A 20,972-nucleotide genomic window follows, 5' to 3' on the forward strand; every position below is an offset into this window, starting at 1 on the left:
TAGATCTAGCGGATAACAAAGATCTTCACGATTTATTGAGATCTTTTGAGACCACCAAGGTGCCTCTTTCTAAGTTGCCTTCTTGGAACTTAGACGTGGTCCTTAAGTTTTTAATGTCTGGTCGCTTTGAACCTATTCACGCTGCATCTTTTCGAGACTTGACGAGAAAGACTATTCCTAACTGCTCTGGCGATGGCGAAGAGAGTTAGCGAAATACAAGCAATAAGTAAGCACGTCGGCTTCAAAGGGCATAATGCTGTCTGCTCTTTGGGGATGACGTTTCTAGCAAAAAATGAAAATCCCTCCAACCCTTGGCCTAGGTCTTTCGAGATCAAGGGTATGGCGGAGATCATTGGTCAAGAGCCAGAAAGAGTCCTGTGTCCTGTCAGGGCTCTAAGATCATACCTGCGGAGAACGAAGAATTGTAGAGGTTCTTCTGAGAACTTATGGTGTTCAGTCAAGAGACCAGATTTGCCTATGTTCAAAAATGCGCTGGCATTCTTCTTGAGGGACACCATAAAGGAGGCGCACTCATCATGCAATGACAGTGACTTGAGACTGTTAAGAGTGAATGCCCACGAGGCGAGGGCTATTTTGACCTCGATAGCCTTCCAGAAAAATATGGCTCTCAACGACATTTTGAGTGCCACTTTTTGGAGGAGTAACTCTGTGTTCGCCTCGCACTACCTACGGGAGGTGAGAACGACGTACGAAAACTGTTACTCTAGAGCCGTACGTCGCCGCAGACTATTTTGGGGGCAGGAGGTAGCACTCATCCTTTCCCATAGGAAAGGGTAGGTGAGTTTTTAATCTTTGCATTGTTTATGGTTGTAGGGTCGGCCGCCGAATGCGAACTTCCCTTCCGTTGGCCTTTATATGTGGGAGTTATTTTGTTAGGCTAACTTAGGTGGTGGTTTTGCTTCGTTGCCCTCAGAAGTATGGTCATGGTCTAGTCACATTGTGGTCACGTCCCCGTTGACAGATCATCTAGAGCGCACCAACTACCTTGTAACAAGTAAGGAACCAAGATGTCAATCATCTACATGTATATGTTTCCTAAATCCTTTTCTGTCTCTCCCACCACCAAAGGTGGGATTCAGCTATATATATATATCTGACAGGTAAGTTTCATGAACAAATTGATATTGTTAAGATACAATAAAGTTTGTTCATACTTACCTGGCAGATATGTATATTTAAAGTACCCACCCACCTCCCCTCAGGAGACAGTGGAGATAGAAAATCTGATAGAAAATGGGAATGGTTCCTGATACCCACCTCCCAGTGGCAGGAATGGGTACTAACCACCCTACTCCCACTACGTGTGTCGTAAGTTTTTAGAAATTCTGTCGGACTTCAGAGAATACAGCTATATATATATCTGCCAGGTAAGTATGAACAAACTTTATTGTATCTTAACAATATCATTTTTAGAATAAAGTTTTTTTTATATACTTAACAAGTAATTACAAGATCAGAGCTCTCCCTCTTCCCCTCACTTGGAAATAAAGGACGCCTAGTTGATCCTCCTGGTACCTAGAACGAGGGCAGGGCTGGTTACCTACACTTTACAGTTAATTAGCCATGCCGTGAAGTTTGAACTTTTAGACTGCCGTAGGTAGAAACTGGAGCTATGTAATTACTTGGTAAATATATACAAAACTATTTTATTAAAATAATTTGGTTTTCAAATTATTTTGATTGGGCCTTGTAGGGTTCATTATTTTAGATTAGTTTAATGTGGAATCAACTGAATCACATTTGGTTTTCCTGATAGCTTGGTTTTGATGGAGACTAAAATTTAGCACAGGAAGGTAATAATTGAGCCTTAAGCAAGTGGGTTTGAACAGCTATGCTTTAAGCAAATTTTGTCTTACAAGAAAGAGAGAGAATAGAAGAGTAGCATTTTTTCAAAGTGTATTTACACAGTATACCATTTTTTTTTTACAGATGTTGAAGGCAATGTTAGATAATTGCCTTTTGCAGAAGTTTACAGTTTTAAATTGTGATAATTGTTTATAAGATATTGAGAGTATATGGTTATGTGGTACTAGCGAAAATGTAGGAAAAGTAAGGGTACAGTTTTTACTTGTCATGTCTCAATTTTGTGTTTATCCAACTAGGCATTGGATTAGGATTTTGAAGGTGTTTATTAAAGATTTTGAAAGTGTTTATTAAATTACACCATGCTTCAGTTTAATTTAAGGGGGGCGTCCGCCTATATAGAAATACTGCTCCGATTTTTATGAAATTAATATGTGTTATACATATATATAAGGTGATGTTCCAGAAAAAATTTCAGAGTGATCAAATGATTATTTTGGTTTTTATTTAAAAAATAAAAAAAACTAAAAATTTAAAAATGTAACTCTTCCTTTATTTTTATTTTACGAGCTATTGCAATGCGGCTTTATACACAGAAAGTAAATCATAGTAGAAAAAAAACGTTGGGAACAGTTTTTCCATTTTTGGTTTATTTTGGATGGGGGCGAGGGGAATTTTCCCCCCCAAATCCCCCCAAATTTTTTGTTGATTTTGTTACACGAGTTCCTCGTCAACCTAAGCAAAAATCTAGCCCCAACAAATATTGCCGTTTCTTTCCTCTTTTCTAATGGTATATTTAACTTTAAAAATTGGCCTAAAAATAAAAAAAAGTAGTTAGCGTTTGAAGTGGCAAAAAAAAGTGAAAACTGAGAAAAATAGGCCAGTTTAAAAGGTTTCAAACAAGGGTTTTTTTTGGCACTCCTGTTATAAACTGATCTTTGAGCAAAAAAACCATGATACAAACAAATGTTAAATACTCACTAGCGATTAGTTCAGACTGCCTTTCCTTCTTTCTAATAGTCTTAGTGGTTTTTGTTTTTTTGCTTGGTTTCTGGTTCCAAGTCCCCCCCACCCCCCCATAAAAAGGGGTATTATTCGCTCAAGGCGAGGGTATCATCAGTACCACCTGACTCTTTGTTGCCTGGTTTGAAACCAAGCAAGTTTGAGTTTAGTATCTTCCCAGGCTCATATTCGTGGGCTCAATTTCAGTCTTTTTCTTCACGTTCTTGTCCTTTTCGTCTTGGAGGTTTGTTTTTCAAGTCTTTTTGACTCTCGAACACTAAGAACTTTTTCTATGCTTTTACTGGTGCCAAACAGATGCGTCAGTAGGTTGAATTTCTCATAGCCGAAGTTATGCTCGATTGTCGTTACCTGTGCACAAAAAAGCACTCTATTTAGGCCAAAAAAACTTTGTTTTTGGGCACTTCTGCCATAGCACCCCATGAAGGGGTTCATTAGGGTTTTGTGTGAACCCTTTCAAACATCGCTGTAGAAGTGCTGGCGATGACAGGTCCTGAAATACTCCCTTTACGTATTCATACAATTCTGGTGGAAGTTTTGACAGCAAAATCTTTTGTTCTTTGTGAGATGGTGGTTTCCTTCCATGTGCAATGGCCGCTGGTAAAAACACCATGACGACGTCCCTTTGGTCACAAGTTATGACGCTCCTTCCGATCATCTGATGACGTGTGATGGTAAAAGGAGGCCATTATTACACGTCTCATTGTTTCTACATCAGTGCCGATATTATCTCTGATTGCTTTCCCATAAAATGATTGAAACTTTTCAATGGTTGTCTTCGTAAGCTTGTCTCGCCCAGCCTATAAACTTTTCTTTACAATCTTGCCTGATTTTTATGACGTGAAGAGTTCCACTCGCAGCTTTTCTTTGCTTTGTCAAGCCACTGCTACCCATTCGTTATGCACATGATTTATGCATTCTAATTTAATTACTTGATGGCCATCATACGGTCCTCTACCATCATTCAGTTCACACACAGCTGTGTATGCCTTAGAATCACCATCTCCCACAAAGGTTATGTATCGGAACCCGTAATTTTCTGACAGTGACCACAAACGTCTTGCTTCCTCAGCTTCCATAGCACCTGCTAGACCGTCAAAATTCTTATTGCACTTGTGCTTCTTCTTCTCTTCCCCTCTCTCGCAGATTTTGCAATAATTACTTAGCACAATCACGTCTATGATAGTTGCCGTATACACTTCTATCACAAAACCAACACCTACATGGGACTTGTGGCCCCGGGTTTAGCCAAGTCCCATCGAAGGAAAACTTCGATGTTCATCATACCATTTTCATCAATCTCAGCTAATCCTTTCTCTCTATAATATTTCTTTATGTTCTCATGTGCCTTTGCATGATATTTATCCATGTGCATTTTCATTTTCGTATACAAAAAGCTGCAATGTCTTGAATATGACCCCGCTGAAATAGGGTCCTTACCTATAAATCCACTTCTTTTCACAAGCCCAGCTTGTCCGACACCAGAAATCAAAGAATGATATATTTCATCAACATTTATCTCACTAAATTGATGATGTACAGAGTTTCCATAGCTACTAATAATTCGCCTTGCTGGGGCATCAGCCGTAAACATACATGATTGGCACTTCATAAAAATATCAGTATCCCATCTATTGGCAGACATATCTAACTTTAGTTTACCCCTACAATTTCCTTCCTTGCATCTTATATACGACTCTATTTTCTCTAGCTGAGATCTAGATATAATGAATTGCTCATCATATTACTCCCTTTCCATCTCCTTTACATTACATTCGTCACTGCGAGCGTAACTGTGACGGGGAAAAATACTCCGTTGACTGCGCGGCAGACGACGTGGAGGCAACAGGGGCGGGGCTCTCAGTAGCCAAAACAGAGCCTCGTGTTGTTGTTGGTGTTGGTGTTGGTGATGGTGGTGATGGTGTTGCTACCGGTGGTGGTGATGATGGAACAGCGTTGGAGACATCAACCAACAATAGTGGTGGTACTGGCGGCACTGCCACATCAACAACACTGTCGTTAGTCATACCTTCGACCCTCTGTCTCTTTTTAGCAAAATTTGCTAAACGGGCCACAGTTGCACGGTTCTGTTTCGGCATATTGTCCCACTTTCACTCTAGTACACACACAAACGTATATAAATTGTATTTAGTGTTACTTGATGTAAGGAAACAGCAAAAAACACGGCAAATAGCGAAAAAATGCTAGGAGTAAAGAGCAGCGTACCTCCCCTTTTGCAAGTATGGGACACACTGACATGGGTTTCTGCTGGGTATGGTGATGCTACCCGCTCAGAACACTCATTCATCAAGAGATCGGCCATTGTTGTTGCCAGACGTAAGAGATTAGGCAAAATAAAAATCAAAATAATTAATAAATTAGGCGGATAAAGGACGAAATGAATATAGTCATTGGGAGCCAAACGTCAACCCTACGTCACTGTGTGTTGGGGGTGGGGCTAAAACCTCCTTAATTTTAATATTTCAAAAAAATGGTTTGGCCACGTGATAACAGAGGTGTTGCTCATGTCTTACGGCCATTTAACCAGATTTTCAAATTTTCAAAAATATTCATCAAAAATCATAGCGGAAGCCCCCCTTAAATATGATTCAGATAATTGTTGAGTGCCAACACTTGTTTTTAGAGATTAGGTACTAATAGTGATTGAAAACTTATAAATTATTAATTTCCTTATGCTCTAATTGTAGCTATAGTAGGTGGCATTCATTGACAATTTTTTCTTTCAGAACTTATGATGCAGAGAAAGAGTTTGAGCGTATCAGGAATTTGGGATTATTGCAGTCGGCTAGACCAGATGGCGAAGAGGAATAATTCCATTACTGTATTTTGTATAGCGTGAACCTTTGCCGGTAAATAATTAATTGGTTTCCTTTTATTTTGCCAAGTTAATGAAGTGTGTATAAAAATCATAATGAAGTTCCAGCATACTGTAGTTCTTCTCTTTAACTAATTGTGTTCCAGGAATGCCTAGGTAGAAAGTAGTTAAGTAAAAAATAAGTAAGGTAATATCAGATATGAACAACTGAAAAATTTCATTTTCACCTGTGGTGCATCTTTAGTATACATATGTGGAAATTAACTTTCAGAATAATGATAAAACCAACAAAACAGATACCTAATTATAGAACTGAAAGGTCACAAAATATAAAATTTTAAATTATTCTCAAGGTTATAGTGATCCCGTTACACCAAACATTAATTTCTTAGCTTTTGAGGTGTCCAAAGTTGCTTGCTTGCTGTTCATTTACACTGTATAATAGTGTATATGTGCATACATGGGAAAGGTTAACCATTCTGCACTTACCCAAATTTTACTACTATTGTAGTTGGATGCTGACATATTTTCAGTATCTGGCTTGTATTTTTTTTGTAGTATCCTTGTAATTTTTTTGCCCATCAATTTTGAAATATGCAAGATGTAAATAGATATTTTAAGACTTACAACTGTAAAAAGAAGAGAAAATTTCCTTTTTAAGGTTAGACAGTTAAGAAAGATATAGCTGTCAAGCTCTTAAGTATTGCTCATTGCAAGAAGACTAATAGGAGGATTTTGCTTTAAACTTTTATGCTCATTTTCATATCTAGATACGATAATTTACAGATTTTTTTTTGGTATATACTGAAATGAAACTCACAACCAACCCTTACTTGTCTGCTTAATATACCACTAAATATATCTGCCACAGTTCTAAAGATTTTATCTTGTTTTATATAGATTACATTTTCAAGGTTATTTATAGGTCACTAGTATAGTTGTGTTTTTAAAACAGTTGCTGACAGACTCATTACTTGAGTAACAGTTGCTGACAGACACATTACTTAAGTATTCTGTACTTTACACGGAAATGGTTAATGTTGAGCTTTAAATAAGATGTCAACAGTGAAGATCGAATATTGATAGATTGATATTATCGGGGTTAAGTCCAATCGTCTGAACGGAGACACTCCTAGTATGGGGAAACGCATGAAACCAAGTATGGAACTGTACTGTGCTCTGTATGCAATTTATGTGAGTTATGAAAATATTAAGAACATCATTCATTAATTGAAAAAGAACATAGTTTTTTGCAGAAAGGCATAATTAAAAGCATTATTTGAACACATGTATTCACACTTCATTTTCAAAAAGTGAATTTGAAAGGTTTAGTGTAATGAAACTCACAACCAACCCTTACTTGTCTGCTTAATATACCACTAAATATATCTGCCACAGTTCTAAAGATTTTATCTTGTTTTATATAGATTACATTTTCAAGGTTATTTATAGGTCACTAGTATAGTTGTGTTTTTAAAACAGTTGCTGACAGACTCATTACTTGAGTAACAGTTGCTGACAGACACATTACTTAAGTATTCTGTACTTTACACGGAAATGGTTAATGTTGAGCTTTAAATAAGATGTCAACAGTGAAGATTGAATATTGATAGATTGATATTATCGGGGTTAAGTCCAATCGTCTGAACGGAGACACTACTAGTATGGGGAAACGCATGAAACCAAGTATGGAACTGTACTGTGCTCTGTATGCAATTTATGTGAGTTATGAAAATATTAAGAACATCATTCATTAATTGAAAAAGAACATAGTTTTTTTCAGAAAGGCATAATTAAAAGCATTATTTGAACACATGTATTCACACTTCATTTTCAAAAAGTGAATTTGAGAGGTTTAGTGTAATGGGGGTTTCTTAATTTCTGATTAATGATTGAAGCAGTTGTTTACAATTTTGCTATTATCGGTGGAAACTTTTGACTGGGCCATGAGTTCAAGTTAGAGGTACCAGACTTGATTTCAGTATACTGTGCAGTAGTTAGTTTCTTGTGGGTTGGAAGCGGCACCTCATGGGATTCTGACTTTGAAATCATCCGTACAGGCTTTACATCAGTACAAAATATAGGGTTTACTCAACTTTTCTCAGTTTTTAATATTTTACAATAATAACTTACCAAGTAATTACTTAGCTAACGATTATGCTCTCACAGCATCCTGAATTAAAAAATTCGTGAAGAAGTGACTGGTGTAATGCGGTAGTGACAGGCCCTGCCCACTGCAACAGGAAGTAGCAAATGACTGAAGCCAACGGCATCATTCTTGTTTTTGTTGTGTACTTGTCTTGCTTGCTCCTCAATTCATGTTCACCAATTTTTTTGCTGAAGTCGGTGACTTAACTACTTTGGTTTTTTCCTTGCAACTATTGCTTTGGCTTTGTTTGATTTGCTTCTTAGCTTTTATCTCAATTAGTTTAGTTTTTTATTATGTCTGATTCTAGTGCCTCCAGCCTTTGTTATTGTAGCAAAGGCTGCAAGACAGTTGACCAAGGTTTGTTATGATGCACACATTATGTGCAGTAAGTGTAGGGGACAGGTGTGCTCAAAAGATTTTACCTGTGGTGAGTGAAAGGACAGTGGGCACTCTCTAAGAAGATTGAGAATGCCTCAGGATTAGCTGATTGTCTTTCTGCAGACCTTCTAAGGGTGCTCTCATATGCAGATAAGGCTGTTCGTGATGGTTCGGCGGAACTTGCGTCCCTCTTCGCCTTTGGGCTCCTGAAGAAGAGGGACCTTTGGTGTTTGTTTGTTTCATGCGGGGTTATGCCCTCTCAGAAGTCAGCCTTGCTTTTAGCACCTCTGGACCCCACCCAGCTTTGTCCACAGGACATAGTAGAACAGATTGCTTTAGATCTGGAAAAGAAGTCCACCCCGGATCTTCCGACTGTCTTCATGTCCCAAGTCTTCCTCGTTGGTGCCCTTTCGTCCGAAGTTCGTCTCTCCCCTCCAGCAGCATCCCTTTAGTGGGAAGAAACCCCAGTCTTAACATAGACCTCACTGTGACCTACACTTCCAATCTAAGTACCCCCAAGAAGCACTCCGCCTACAAGCCCAACCTAATAAGTGAGCCATAATTCCTTCCTTCGTACTCCAGTGGGAGCTATGCTTATTCGCGACATCAAGGAACTACTGCCTTCCTCACTTCTGCTCCCCAGCCCCAGATCCTCTGGTGTGGGCGACAGAAGCCCTACTCATAGACTGGTCGGGCCTGGACCTCTATGCCTTCCCTCCCTTCAGCTTGGCCAGGGAAGTTCTGAACAAGTTTACGTCTCACGGGAATGTGTCAATGTTCTAGAGTTCCGTTCTGGCCCATGAAGGAATGGTTCCTGGACCTTCTTCGTCTTCTAGTAGACTTCCCATGATTGTTCCTCCAAAGACCATGGCTACTCAGACAACCACATTTCAGGAGATGCCACTTAGGATTGTCCACTCTCTCTCCGACAGGCTTTGGACTGTCGGGAAGCTCATCAGAGAAAAGGTTTTTCAAGAGCAGTTGCAGAGGCTATTGCAACGTCTAATTTCTTCAGATGTCTATCAGTCAAAGGGGCCAGTCTTCTGTAGATGGTGCCTCAGACATCACATCTGTAGCCCAGATTGAGGATTTTTTTTCCTGTACTTAAGGACTTGTAAGAACTTTTCCTCTTCCACGATTAAAGGTTATCGGGCCATGCTTTCCTGATTTTAAGCATTGCCATTTGGATCTTTCAACTAATCAAGATATTCATGACCTGAAATCTTTTGATATATCCAAACAGAAGTAGTTAGCAGTTGGTTCTTGGAACCTGGATGTAGTTCTTCAGTGGCTTGCAGGCCCTCCCTTTGAGCCCCTCAAGAAACTTTTGCATAAAACGCTGTTCTTGTAGCCTTGGCCATGACTAAATGTGTGAGCGAGTTACATGCTATAGACAGAAGAGTCGAATTCTCTCAAGGCGATGTAGTCTGCTCATTCACCTTGGGCTTCCTAGCCAAGAACGAGGATCCTAATAAGCCATGGCTTGAAGGAACTTGATGGATATCCTGGGCCCAGATGGAAAAGGAAGAGTTCTTTGCCCAGTCAGAGCATTGAGGTACTACCTGGATAGAACGGAGATCAGGGGACCTTCAAGTAACCTATGGTGCTCTATCAAGAATCCCTTTTGTCCGCTGCCCAAGGACACCCTCTCGTTCTTCATTAGACACCTGATAACTGAAGCTCATTCCCAGATAGAGGGGAGAACTATTTTTTGGTGCTGAAAGTCAGAGGTCATGAGGTCAGAGCTATTGCCACTTCTCTCACCTTTACTCATAATTTGTCACTTCCTGCAATCCTTCAATCAACATATTGGAGGTGTAAGTTGATTTTTGTCACATTATTTGAAAGAAATAAAAACAATATTTGAAAAATGCAGTACCATTGGTCTGTTGCTGGTGGCTGGCATGTTGTGTGAGGAAGCATAGGAGAGAGAGATCTCTTTATCTCTTTTCCCTGTAATAATGATGTTGAGTTTTTTGGGGAGCCTTGGGGGTACTTGGTACCTGGAGACCACCAGTTTGTTGGTAGATTAGTAGTTTTTTATTTTATCGTTTGTTGGTTAATGACAAGTAATTCTCTGGTCTTGTTATTTTTTGGTACTGTGCCCAGAGCAAAGGCATATATTCTTTGCATTACGTCTTGTCAATGGCAAGGCAGCTTCCCTGTTGCAAGACTTCCACTGAAGTAGAGGCGACTCCCAGCCTGCTGCCGCACACTACAGGATGAGATGAGCACCATCAGAGGCAGCTCTCCCCCCTGTAACTCTCTTATCAGGTAAGCAGCGACAAACACTGTGTGAGTGTTAACCATTCTTCTAGTTCAGCTCTCTCTCTCCTTACTGCATTGAATTAGTATATAGGTCATTCATCCCACCCCCCTTGCAATGTGGGATTTAGCTAAGTAATTACTTGGTAAGTTATATTTGTAAAAATTATCTTTTTTATAATAAAATGATGTTTTATAATGTGTTTACCAAGTAATTACTAAATCAGACCCCGCCCTCCTACCCTGTGTTTTTCATAGTCTTACGATAATAAATAAGAAAGACATCATTGGCTTCAGTCGATTGCTACTTCCTGTTGCAGTGTGCTGGGCCTATCACTCCGGCATTGCCACAGTCATTTGTTCATGAATTTTTTAATTTATGATGCCATGCAAGCATAATTTTTAGCTAGGTAATTACTTGGTAAGTATATTATAAAACTTAATTTTATTGTAAAAGTATCGTCTTTGTTTTCTTCATAGAAATAATGGGAGGGCAAATGATGGGTGAAGAATAATTGTCAGAGGAAACCAGTTACATACTTAATGACAAATTGACTTCTTTATAACTTTCACAATTAAAGTACTGATTTCCAGACAACTGATGTATTGTAATTTAGTTTACCTGAAGAAAAAATTTGTTTGAAATTTGATGAAAGTAGGAGCAAGGTAAAGAGGTTGGACAGCTTCGTAGGGAGAGACGTGGAGAATGAAGGAAAATCCGAAGCTTAGACTTTTACAGCATAGGGTGAAGGGATGCTGCTGAGCACCATAGATACAAGAATACCTTATAAAAAGCATAGGATGGATTGATCCTGCTAAGCACCATAAGTATAAAAAGATAAGGTCAGAAGCTTAGACTTTTACAGCTTAGGGTGAAGGGAAGCTGCTAAGCACCGTAGGTATAAGAAGCTGGTGTCTGAAGCTTACACTTTTACAACTTAGGGGGAAGGGATGCTTCTAAGCACCTTGGGGGCAAGAATAGTAGACCACCTTGTAAATCCTTTCCTAGTTGTGGAAAAATGCTTTCTGTTCAGTATGAATTCAATGAATTAAGGTATGGAATTCATAAGTAGTCAACAAAAACAATTATTTAAATGTTTATTATAACTTTATTTGATAGAAAATCCTCCTTAAACTGAGAATGGATGAGTTAAAATAAAAAAAAAAAACTGAAGCTGTATCAAGTCAGTGATCAGTTGCTCATAACCCACATGTTACATGATGTTCAGGTTAAATCACCTAATATTATGTCTCTTTCTTTCAGGAGGATCTCCAGTGAGATGTAACTTAATATTTTGTGTATAGTCTTTATTATGGATATAAAATAAATTTAAAGCTGACACTTGTTTTATAACCTGCCCTAATATTACACAGGGTTTACTTCACAAAGTTTAATAAAGAGTACTCTTTGTAAGGAGTAAATATACATAGGGTTCCAAATGTTTTTGAAGATTACACTTTAATGCTGCATTTTGGAGTTAAAATAATGGAGTTTTCCTCTGAAAAGAAAGTCCCTGTCTTTTGTATGTACAAGTATTATAAGTTATTTTATTAAAAGATAATGGAGTTTTCCTCTAAAAAGAAAGTCCCCCTGTCTTTTGTATGTACAAGTATTATAAGTTGTTTTATTCAATATTATAAAGAAATTTTATTGCAATTGAATAGTTAAGGAATGTCTTAACCCACAAAGGGCAAAGCCATTAATGATTTTTTAACTAGGTACAGTATATTGATTGGCGATGCAATTGTAGACTTAACATCTGTGATAGTTTATATTTATTAGAATCTATTTCAAAATACTATAGGTTTTATGTTGCATAAACGATTACCCCCTTTTTCTTTTGTACTAGAATGTTTTATGTTATGGAATTATTGATCCATTATGAGGAGAGAGCATAGGACATTTTTCAGCATAAGGCTGCCATCTCGAGAAACCAACCAATAATGTCCTACCTGCCATTTTGTTCATGAAACTTACCTGACAGATATATATATAGCTGTATTTTCTGAAGTCCGACAGAATTTAAAAATTCGCGGCACACGAGTGGTGCGGCCAGGTGGTTAGTACCCATTCCCGCCGTGGGAGGCGGATATCAGGAACTATTCCCATTTTCTATTCATATTTTTTCTGTCGCCGGTCGGTAAACAACTGTTTACAGACCTCCGCCTAGGATTTTGTTTAAAACTTCATTAGCCGCTTAAGTATCCTAATTATTCTTTCGATTATTAATGGATTTGTGGCTAGGCATACGCTATCGTAAATTTTTTCATTGAATTTGATGTCTGAAGCTAGTTAGCCTAGTTTCAGACTTTGTTGTCTGCATGGTAAGGTGAGGCTACCGGAACTTTCGGTAGACACTCACTTAGTATTTATGACGTTTACATGTTTTCTTTGCATAAGTTCAATGTAATTAGTGTAATGTGTGACTGATTACGGAAGAAGGAGGATTCATGTACGCATTTTAGAGCGTGTTAGAATCAGGAGTTTTCCTCCTCATTATCTTGATAAAACTATAGAAAGTAAAAGTTAGAAATAATGAACCTTCTAACCTCCTGTAGATTTTATTTTGCCTAACCCTGTGGTATGGCTTACGGGCCTAGAAGAAGTGTCTGCTAGAGGATTTCATCAAGTAATCTTAGGCTAAAGTGCTCGCTCTCCAATCAGTGTTGTGAAGTGTAGTGCCCCTTGTGTTGTGGAGGGGGCGTCAGATCGGCCCCATAATGCCTCTAGGCCTGGACCTCTGTCGGACTCCCAGGACTCTGGGAGAGGGCATGTCGAAAGCCGCAAGAGGGTTACGGGGGCTCCCCACCGATCTGGCGTCCCTTCGGCAGAACCTGTTGACGCTTCCCAGGCTGCTAAAAGATCGTGCACGTGCACGAATCTTGAAGGATTGCTTCTCGTCCTTCGAGGCGTCCTCCCCGCGCAAGGGTTGGAGCTCTCGGAAGGACTCGCGCCCTCTAAGAAGATTTAGAGAAGAGGACGCTTCACGTCCTCTCTCTCGTTAGGAGGGAACGTCAGATCGGCCCCATAACGCCTCTAGGCCTAGACCTCTGTCGGACTCCCAGGAAACCAGGGAGAGGGCATGTCAAAAGCCGAAGGAAGGTTACGGGTTTTTCATGCTGATCTGGCTTCCTTTCGGCAGGTCCTGTTGTCGCTTCCCAGGCTGCCGAAGATCGAGCACGTGCACGAATCTTGAAGGATTGCTTCTCGTCCTCCGAGGCGTCCTCCCCACACAGGGGTTGGAGCTCTCGGAAGGACTCGCGCCCCCTAAAGAAGCTTTAGAGAAGAGGACGCTTCACGTCCTCTCTCTCTCGTCACGAGAGGATGAAAGAGTCCTGTGCCCTGTCAGGGCTCTCGAGTTATATTTACATAAACGAAGGAAGTAACAGGTCCTTCGGGTAATGTATGGTGCTCAGGAAGAGACCACATTTACCCTTTTCGAAGAATGCACTGGCTCTTTTCCTAAGGGAAATATTAAGGAGGCTCATTCATCTTGCCAGAAGAGTGATTTGAGCCTCCTGCGAGTGAACGCTCATGAAGTTAGAGCTGTTTCAACCTCGCTAGCATTCCAAAAGGATTTGGTAATCAAGGACATTCTAGATTCCACCTTTTGGAGGAGTAACTCAGTATTCGTCTCCTCTCCTAATGGCGCTCCGTATACGTTATGTAACGTTCGCTTTTCTTCGAAAAAGCAAGCTGATAAGTTTGACGTCCGGCAAGCTGCTTTGCACAGTCAAACAACTTATATGTCTGGTTAGGCATAAGAAGGGCAATTTAGACGTGAAGAAGCTTTTGGAGGTGCTCGACGTCCTATAGTGGAGACATTCTCCAGGACGCTCGGCAAGCACCTTGCGAGGGTGTCTTTTGGACGCTCGGCGTTCCTTTGCTGAGTGCGTTTCTGGAGATGGTCTTTTGCATTACTAAGAGGCAAGTTGTCGCACAGGCGGCCACTGTCTTTGTAAGAAGGTATGAAGGTCTTTAAGGCCCGTCTTGAAGACGAAAGCCATACGTCTTCCTTTAGTGTTCACACACTTCAGGAGCAGCGTGCGGCTCTCCATGGAGACTCGCATGAGGACGTCCCTTGAAAATATTCAACGTCATATGCAAAAGCGGTTCGTCGTAACATTGAGATGTTGGAAAGGTCGCTCGCCAGGACGCCTCTTGGCGGGCCTTGCATGCATCAGGGCGCTCAACGAGTTCCTCTCTGAACTCGTTCAGAGACTTGGTGTTCTCTGCTCAGACACGCTCATAGCTAAGCAGGACGTTTTGAGGACGCTCAGCAGGACGCTAAGCAGGACGCTTTTGAGGACGCTCGGCAGGACGCTTTTGACGACGCTCAGCAGGACGCTTTTGAGGACGCTCAGCAGGACGCTTATGAGGACGCTTTTGTGGACATTCGCCAGGACGCTTCGGTGGAAGCTCGGCAGGACGCTTTGCGAGAGTAAAGGCGTCTTATTTGCTGTTCACGACGTTTCTTAGGACGCTTGACGCTTTATAAACGCTCGTCAAGACGAGGTTTTTTCAGGACTCTCCACAGGACATTCCTTTACAAAATGGATTCGGAGTTAGCGGAGAAACATACCGAATTTTTTCTTCGATCCCTCTTTCTCTTCATGGTCGGATTTCTCTGAGAATCGGGAAGATTATATACTCGGATTCCTGGGTGACTTTCGGTCATGTTAAAGGGTTTCCCCTATTAGCAAAGTGCTAATAGTTTGTCAAGTAAGGACGTTTTCCCATTGTCAAGATATTAACGTTTTGTCATTTAAGTGGGGGACCCTCATAAATGGGGTAGTTCTCATTGACATAGATTTTAAACGTTTTTATCGTTAAGCGGATAAACTCGTTAACAAATTTCGGAAGAGCTCTCATTCATTTTCAGAGGCTCATCCGGGGAGTAAGAAAAAGACTTGTAGACTAGATCCATGAATCCTCAAGAGGGAAGTCTTATGTCCAATATCATAAGAACATTGAACGGTCCTTTTCGATCCTCGGTTCTCTCTTGATGATCTCTATTCGAATATTACTCCCTTTTCTTGGAAAAGAGTCAAGGAGTTCTTTTAAAAAGCCTCATTCATTAGAGCGTGGACAGTCGTTTTCCTTTCTTTCTCTCTTCCTCGTCGAGGAAAGATGTAGTAGAGAATTCGATGTTCAAATTACTACAATACTTACGTAGTTTATCTTTGCGTCATTTTGCTAACGCATGGGTCAAGTCATATACGCATATCGTATTTACCTCTGCGGATTAGAAGCCGAAAGAAAAAACAAAAAAAATGTTGTTCTAATGTATTTATTTGACACTCCCTTCAACCTTCCAAGAGTTTTCGGAGTAAGAACAACTCTGCAGGTATTGTTACGACAACACCGACTCAGCTTCTGTTTTTAGCGAATTCTGTTTCGTTTAAATAGGCCTGCTTGAGAGTTTCCTTTTGCTCGATAATATCATACCTATTCCTTCGTAAAGGGAGTAGCTGGCAACTCAGGCAGTTAGTATTCTGTTCACCATTGAAGCTTTCCTTCGAGGAAGACTTCTCCTTCACTCTCTTTAATAGAGATCGAAGTTGGTCGATCTCCAATCCTTATTTTGTTTTCTGGAAGGAAAGAATTTAGGATGGAGATCGTTGTTCAGAATCCTATAAATATACTACGTATATTAACCTCGCGACATGATTCTACTAAGCAGTTGAATTGTCCGAGGGGTAGCCGCATTTCCTAGTTATTCTACAGATTGCGACTTAGACGAGAAGTATTCTAATTGAACTGCAACTTTGGGTTGCCTGCAACCTCCCAGGAGTTTGTTTCAATTTTATATACTTATGGTTTTGTCACGACAACACCATTTCAACTTTTATATTTACCGAAATTCGTTTCGCCTAAATATAATTGCTCGAGCATATCTTTTATGCTCAGTGGTTCTAGCCGAACGCATTCCTTTGTGGAATATGGATTACCTGGCAACTCGGGATGACGAGTCAGCGGGAGCTCAGGCTCAGCTACTGCGTATTGAACTGCCTGATAGCAGCTCAGTATCAGCTGGGCCTCCGAGATGCACGGTTAGGTCTCTGATTAACGGGGTTTCTCGCAATTATGAAGGACCATCTACTGCTGTGACGATAGATTCCATCCCCTTCGATATTGCGAGAATTTTCAACAGAGATATCTCTTAGACTCTTTCATCTTTCTGTTTAACGCACGGTAACAGAAGTCTGTACAAGTCTCCCGCTGCATCACACTGCGATAATGCGAATGATTTTGCAGACATCTGGGTTTGTCTTTAAAATATCTCATATTCGTAGGTGTACAATTGTTCATTGTTCAACCCGAATTAACAGATATGTCAAAAGACATCGCCTACTCTCCGACCTGACAGCTCTACTTCCAAATGTTCAGCCCATGAGAAGCAGTTCTTCAGGCAGCTTTTCCCCTGTGTTTTCATTACTGAAGAACGCCCCGCTTTCATTGCAACTACGACTTCTCACGGACAGCAATGAAATAGCGGTTAGCGTTTTCAGTCATTTGTAGGCACAGGTTCAGAATCTTGAGAATCCTTCTCTCGATTTGTCTGTGAAGACGTAGGTTGCATTCAATATCTACCTTCGTCTTCAACGGTACAGAGCGATAAGATCTTCAAGAGTAATGGCAGCCTCTTGGCCAAGGCAAAGCAGTGCTGCCTATTTTCAGTGTTCAATCGGAGGAGGCCGTTTCTGGAGATAGTGAAGGGAAATGACTGTTCCTCCACCTCGACCTCTGTGAAGTTCCTTATTGTTCTATCTTTCCGTCTGAAGTATGAGATAAGCTAGAAGTCCTAACTATTGTAGAATATGCAAATATGTTGTTGACGGCCTCTAGGCTCAGAGATTCGGTTCTGTCAAACAACAAAGCTTCACGATCTTTGAGGTCTGTGGAGATCTTAAAATTCTCTGGATCAAAGGTTCCGGCATGGAACTTAGACGTAGTCTGAGTTTCTGATGCCAAAAGCAATTCGAACCTATCCTTTCTGCGAACTTAATACACGTGACCAGAAAGGCTAATATTGTAACCGCTCTAGCCACGACAAAGAGGGTTAGTGAGGTTTTTAGCCATCATCAGAGGTTTTGGCTTTAAAGGACATAATGCGGTCTGTCCTCTAAGCATTCCGTTCTTGATAAGAACGAAAACCTGTCTAACCCTTGACCCGAAGGCTTGGAGACCAAGGGTATGGCACAAATTATTGGGCAAGGGCATTAGAGAGTCCTGTGCCCTGTAGGGTCTCTCAAGTTTTATCTTGATAAAACTATAGAAAGTCAAGGTCAACGGACAATTTGCGTGTTCCGTAAAAAGACCAGACTGGTTCATGTCCAAAAACACCCTGGCATTATAGCCAAGGAGTTCTTTTAAGAGGTCTCATTCATTGTGTTTGCATAAAGATTTGAGATTTTTTCTTAATATGAATGCTCAAGAAGTGAGGGCGCGGCCTCGGAAGCATTTCAACAGAGCATGACACTCAGTAACATCCTGAGTGCCACGCTTTAGCGAAGCAACTCTGTGTTCCTCTTCACACTCCCGACAATCTGCGGTGGTTCTGTAAAAAGACCAGACTGGTTCATGTCCAAGAACACCCTGGCATTATAGCCAAGGAGTTCTTTAGAGGTCTCATTCATTATGTTTGCATAAAGATTTGAGATTTTTTCTTAATATGAATGCTCAAGAGGTGAGGGCGCGGCCTCGGAAGCATTTCAACAGAGCGTGACACTCAGTAACATCCTGAGTGCCACGCTTTAGCGAAGCAACTCTGTGTTCGCTTCACACTCCCGACGGGATGTGAATACGACATTTCAGATCCGTAAGTCGCTAGGACCATGCATATCCGTAGATATATTATTGGGGGAAGCAAGCAACACGAATCCTATCCTATAGAAAAGGGATAGGTGTGCTTTTAACTTTGAAGGGTTGGTCGCTTGAGGCGCGTTCCTTTTCTTTAGCCTAGAAGTTATGGAACTAACTTTGATAGGTTAGGTCAGGTGGTGGTTTTAGCTTCATTGCCCTCAGAAGTATGGTCATATGGTCTAGTCACATTGTGGTCACGCCCCCGTTGATAGATCATTTAGAGCGCACCAGCATTACAGGTCTCTACCTCGCTGGCAACTCTAGTAACGCAGAAGCAGACTTTGGTGACAGTAATCACTATGCTAACAGGTGAGGAACTAAGATGTATATCATCTACTTAATTTAAGTTTCCCAAAAAATCCTATTCTATCTCTTCCCACCATCCGAAGGTGGGATTCAGCTATATATATATCTGTCAGGTAAGTTTCATGAACAAAATGTTATTGTTATAATACAATTAAGTTTGTTCATACTTACCTGGCAGATATATATAATTAAAGTGCCCACCCACCTCCCCTCAGGAGACAGTGGCACTGATAAATATGAATAGAAAATAAGGGAATAGTTCCCTGATATCCGCCTCCCACGGCGGGAATGGGTACTACCACCTGGCCGCCCACTGCGTGTGCCGCGAATTTTTAAATTCTGTCGGACTTCAGAAAATACAGCTATATATATATATATATCTGCCAGGTAAGTATGAACTAACTTAATTGTATTATAACAATAACATTTCCGTAGGATTCTAAGGAGAAACTTGATGGCAGAAAGGATGTCATAAATTGTGCCCAACTGCATAGACATCAGCCTGGATCTCAGCTGCTTTCCTTTGTGAACAGTATTCAGGGTAAGAGGGACTTAAGGTTAGTCATAAAATATGCATTTCTTATGCATATTGTAGTGTCCATAACCATGTTGGGGATTACAATTGGATATCAACAGATCTTGTCGAAAAAAAGTAGGGCAGATCATGAACTCAATTTGGTGTACAGTAGAACCACAGTCCTCAACTGTATCAGTACTTGACATAATTGGGTTTTGACATGAAATTCTGAGTAAATTTTGCATCGGAGCTCGAATAAAACACTGGAATATGGCACGATGAACCATATGGTTTTTGTAAACAAAAGTGCTTCAGTCAGTCACCACTAGTCGTTGTTTAAAGCCAGCTAACTCTGCTGCTATTGTTTTGAGCAAGTACCTGCTTTTACAGGAATGCTTCCTTAGTTTTTGTGGTTTATTGTATTCTTATTTTGATTCAATCATGGGTCCCAAGAGTGTCATTGCAGACAGAGGAAAACTTTAAGAACCACAATTGAATTTGAGGAGATTATTGAAAAGTATGAAAGAGAAATTTCTGTGCCTGATTAGCATTCCATTTTTAACATTATTAATTTACACTGTTAATTAGGCTTGTTTTTCAATGTTTTATTATTAGCAACAACTTTTATACCTACCAAGTACAGGACTTACTATACCTAGCCTGCCCTATTGTGCTCAGTAAACCATAGGTAATACGGCTGCATTGGACACTGGCCTCCTCTTTTTTTTTTTTCATACAGGATACATATAAAAATAAAAACATCAAGCCAATGATTTAAGGAATTTAATGAGATATTAATTATGTGCTTCAGTAAACTTAATGCTAAAATAAGTATACTAGTGAAATAAACACAAAATTTTAAGTGTTGTACAGTATCGTAGCTTAAATGTCGATGACAATGCTACCAAAAAACTATATGTATGGCTATTAATATGAAAATAATGAAAAGTATCAATTTCTCTCTCTCTCTCTCTCTCTCTCTTACATATTGTGTAGTCACGTGATCAGTCAATCTCGTCTTGATCACGATCCCTCGATAGAAGTACGTAGTTTTATGGGGCAAAAAGAAAAATAAGTTATTAGTATCGGCACTATCATTATCACTACCACCCTCTCTTAAAAGCTAACTGTATAGATGACTGCAATATTAATAGAAATTAATACATAATTACTACAATAAAGTCTTGACAAAGTATGAAAGTTATTCAATGAAGAATATCATGAAGGCAATATTTATCAGACATCTACAGCAATTACTCCTGTACAGAAACTATGGTGGTTTAAGGGAAAATGTGGAACAACTCAAATTTGTAAGGTATACTATATTAAGATTTGAAAAGATTCTTGACCACCAAGAAATAAACTATTGGAGAAGCTGTAATCAGCTAAGTGGTCTGGTAAAACTAAGATATACTTACTTGAAGGCTTAGGGCACCATAGACGATACGATCGCCTAATGTGGTCACCTGAACTGGAAGTAAATCTATCTTTGGTGTCCAACAGCCTGTGACCAACTTGCAACCTCCTGTTGGCAGGTTCGTGGCCTTTGTTTTAGTTCAGGTGGCCGTAAGCCTCCATGTCTATGGCGTGATCTCAGGATTTACTTCAGTTTCAACAAGAAACTGACTGGCAACATGACCCTACATATTTATTATTTATATATATATATATATATATATATATATATATATATACAGGCGGTCCCCGGGTTACGACGGTTCCGGCTTACAACGTTCCGAGATTACGACGCTTTTTCTTAAATATTCAATGGAAAAATCCGTCCTGGGTTACGACGCTTGTTCCGAGGTTA

General features: G+C 40.1%; 1 protein-coding gene across 1 annotated transcript in view; it reads left to right on the forward strand.

Moving 5' to 3' along the window:
- Positions 1-11,812, forward strand: part of LOC135203192 (cytochrome c oxidase subunit 6C-1-like) — a 57,244-nt gene extending 45,432 nt beyond the window's left edge. The window contains exons 3-4 of the mRNA XM_064232917.1: positions 5,592-5,714; positions 11,737-11,812. Of these exons, the coding sequence (XP_064088987.1) occupies positions 5,592-5,676 (85 nt within the window). The 3' untranslated portion in view covers positions 5,677-5,714; positions 11,737-11,812. The remainder of the gene's footprint in view (positions 1-5,591; positions 5,715-11,736) is intronic.
- The last annotated feature ends 9,160 nt before the right edge of the window (positions 11,813-20,972 follow it).

This window comes from Macrobrachium nipponense, chromosome 33 (genome assembly GCF_015104395.2).
Source record: "Macrobrachium nipponense isolate FS-2020 chromosome 33, ASM1510439v2, whole genome shotgun sequence".
NCBI lineage: Eukaryota > Metazoa > Arthropoda > Malacostraca > Decapoda > Palaemonidae > Macrobrachium > Macrobrachium nipponense.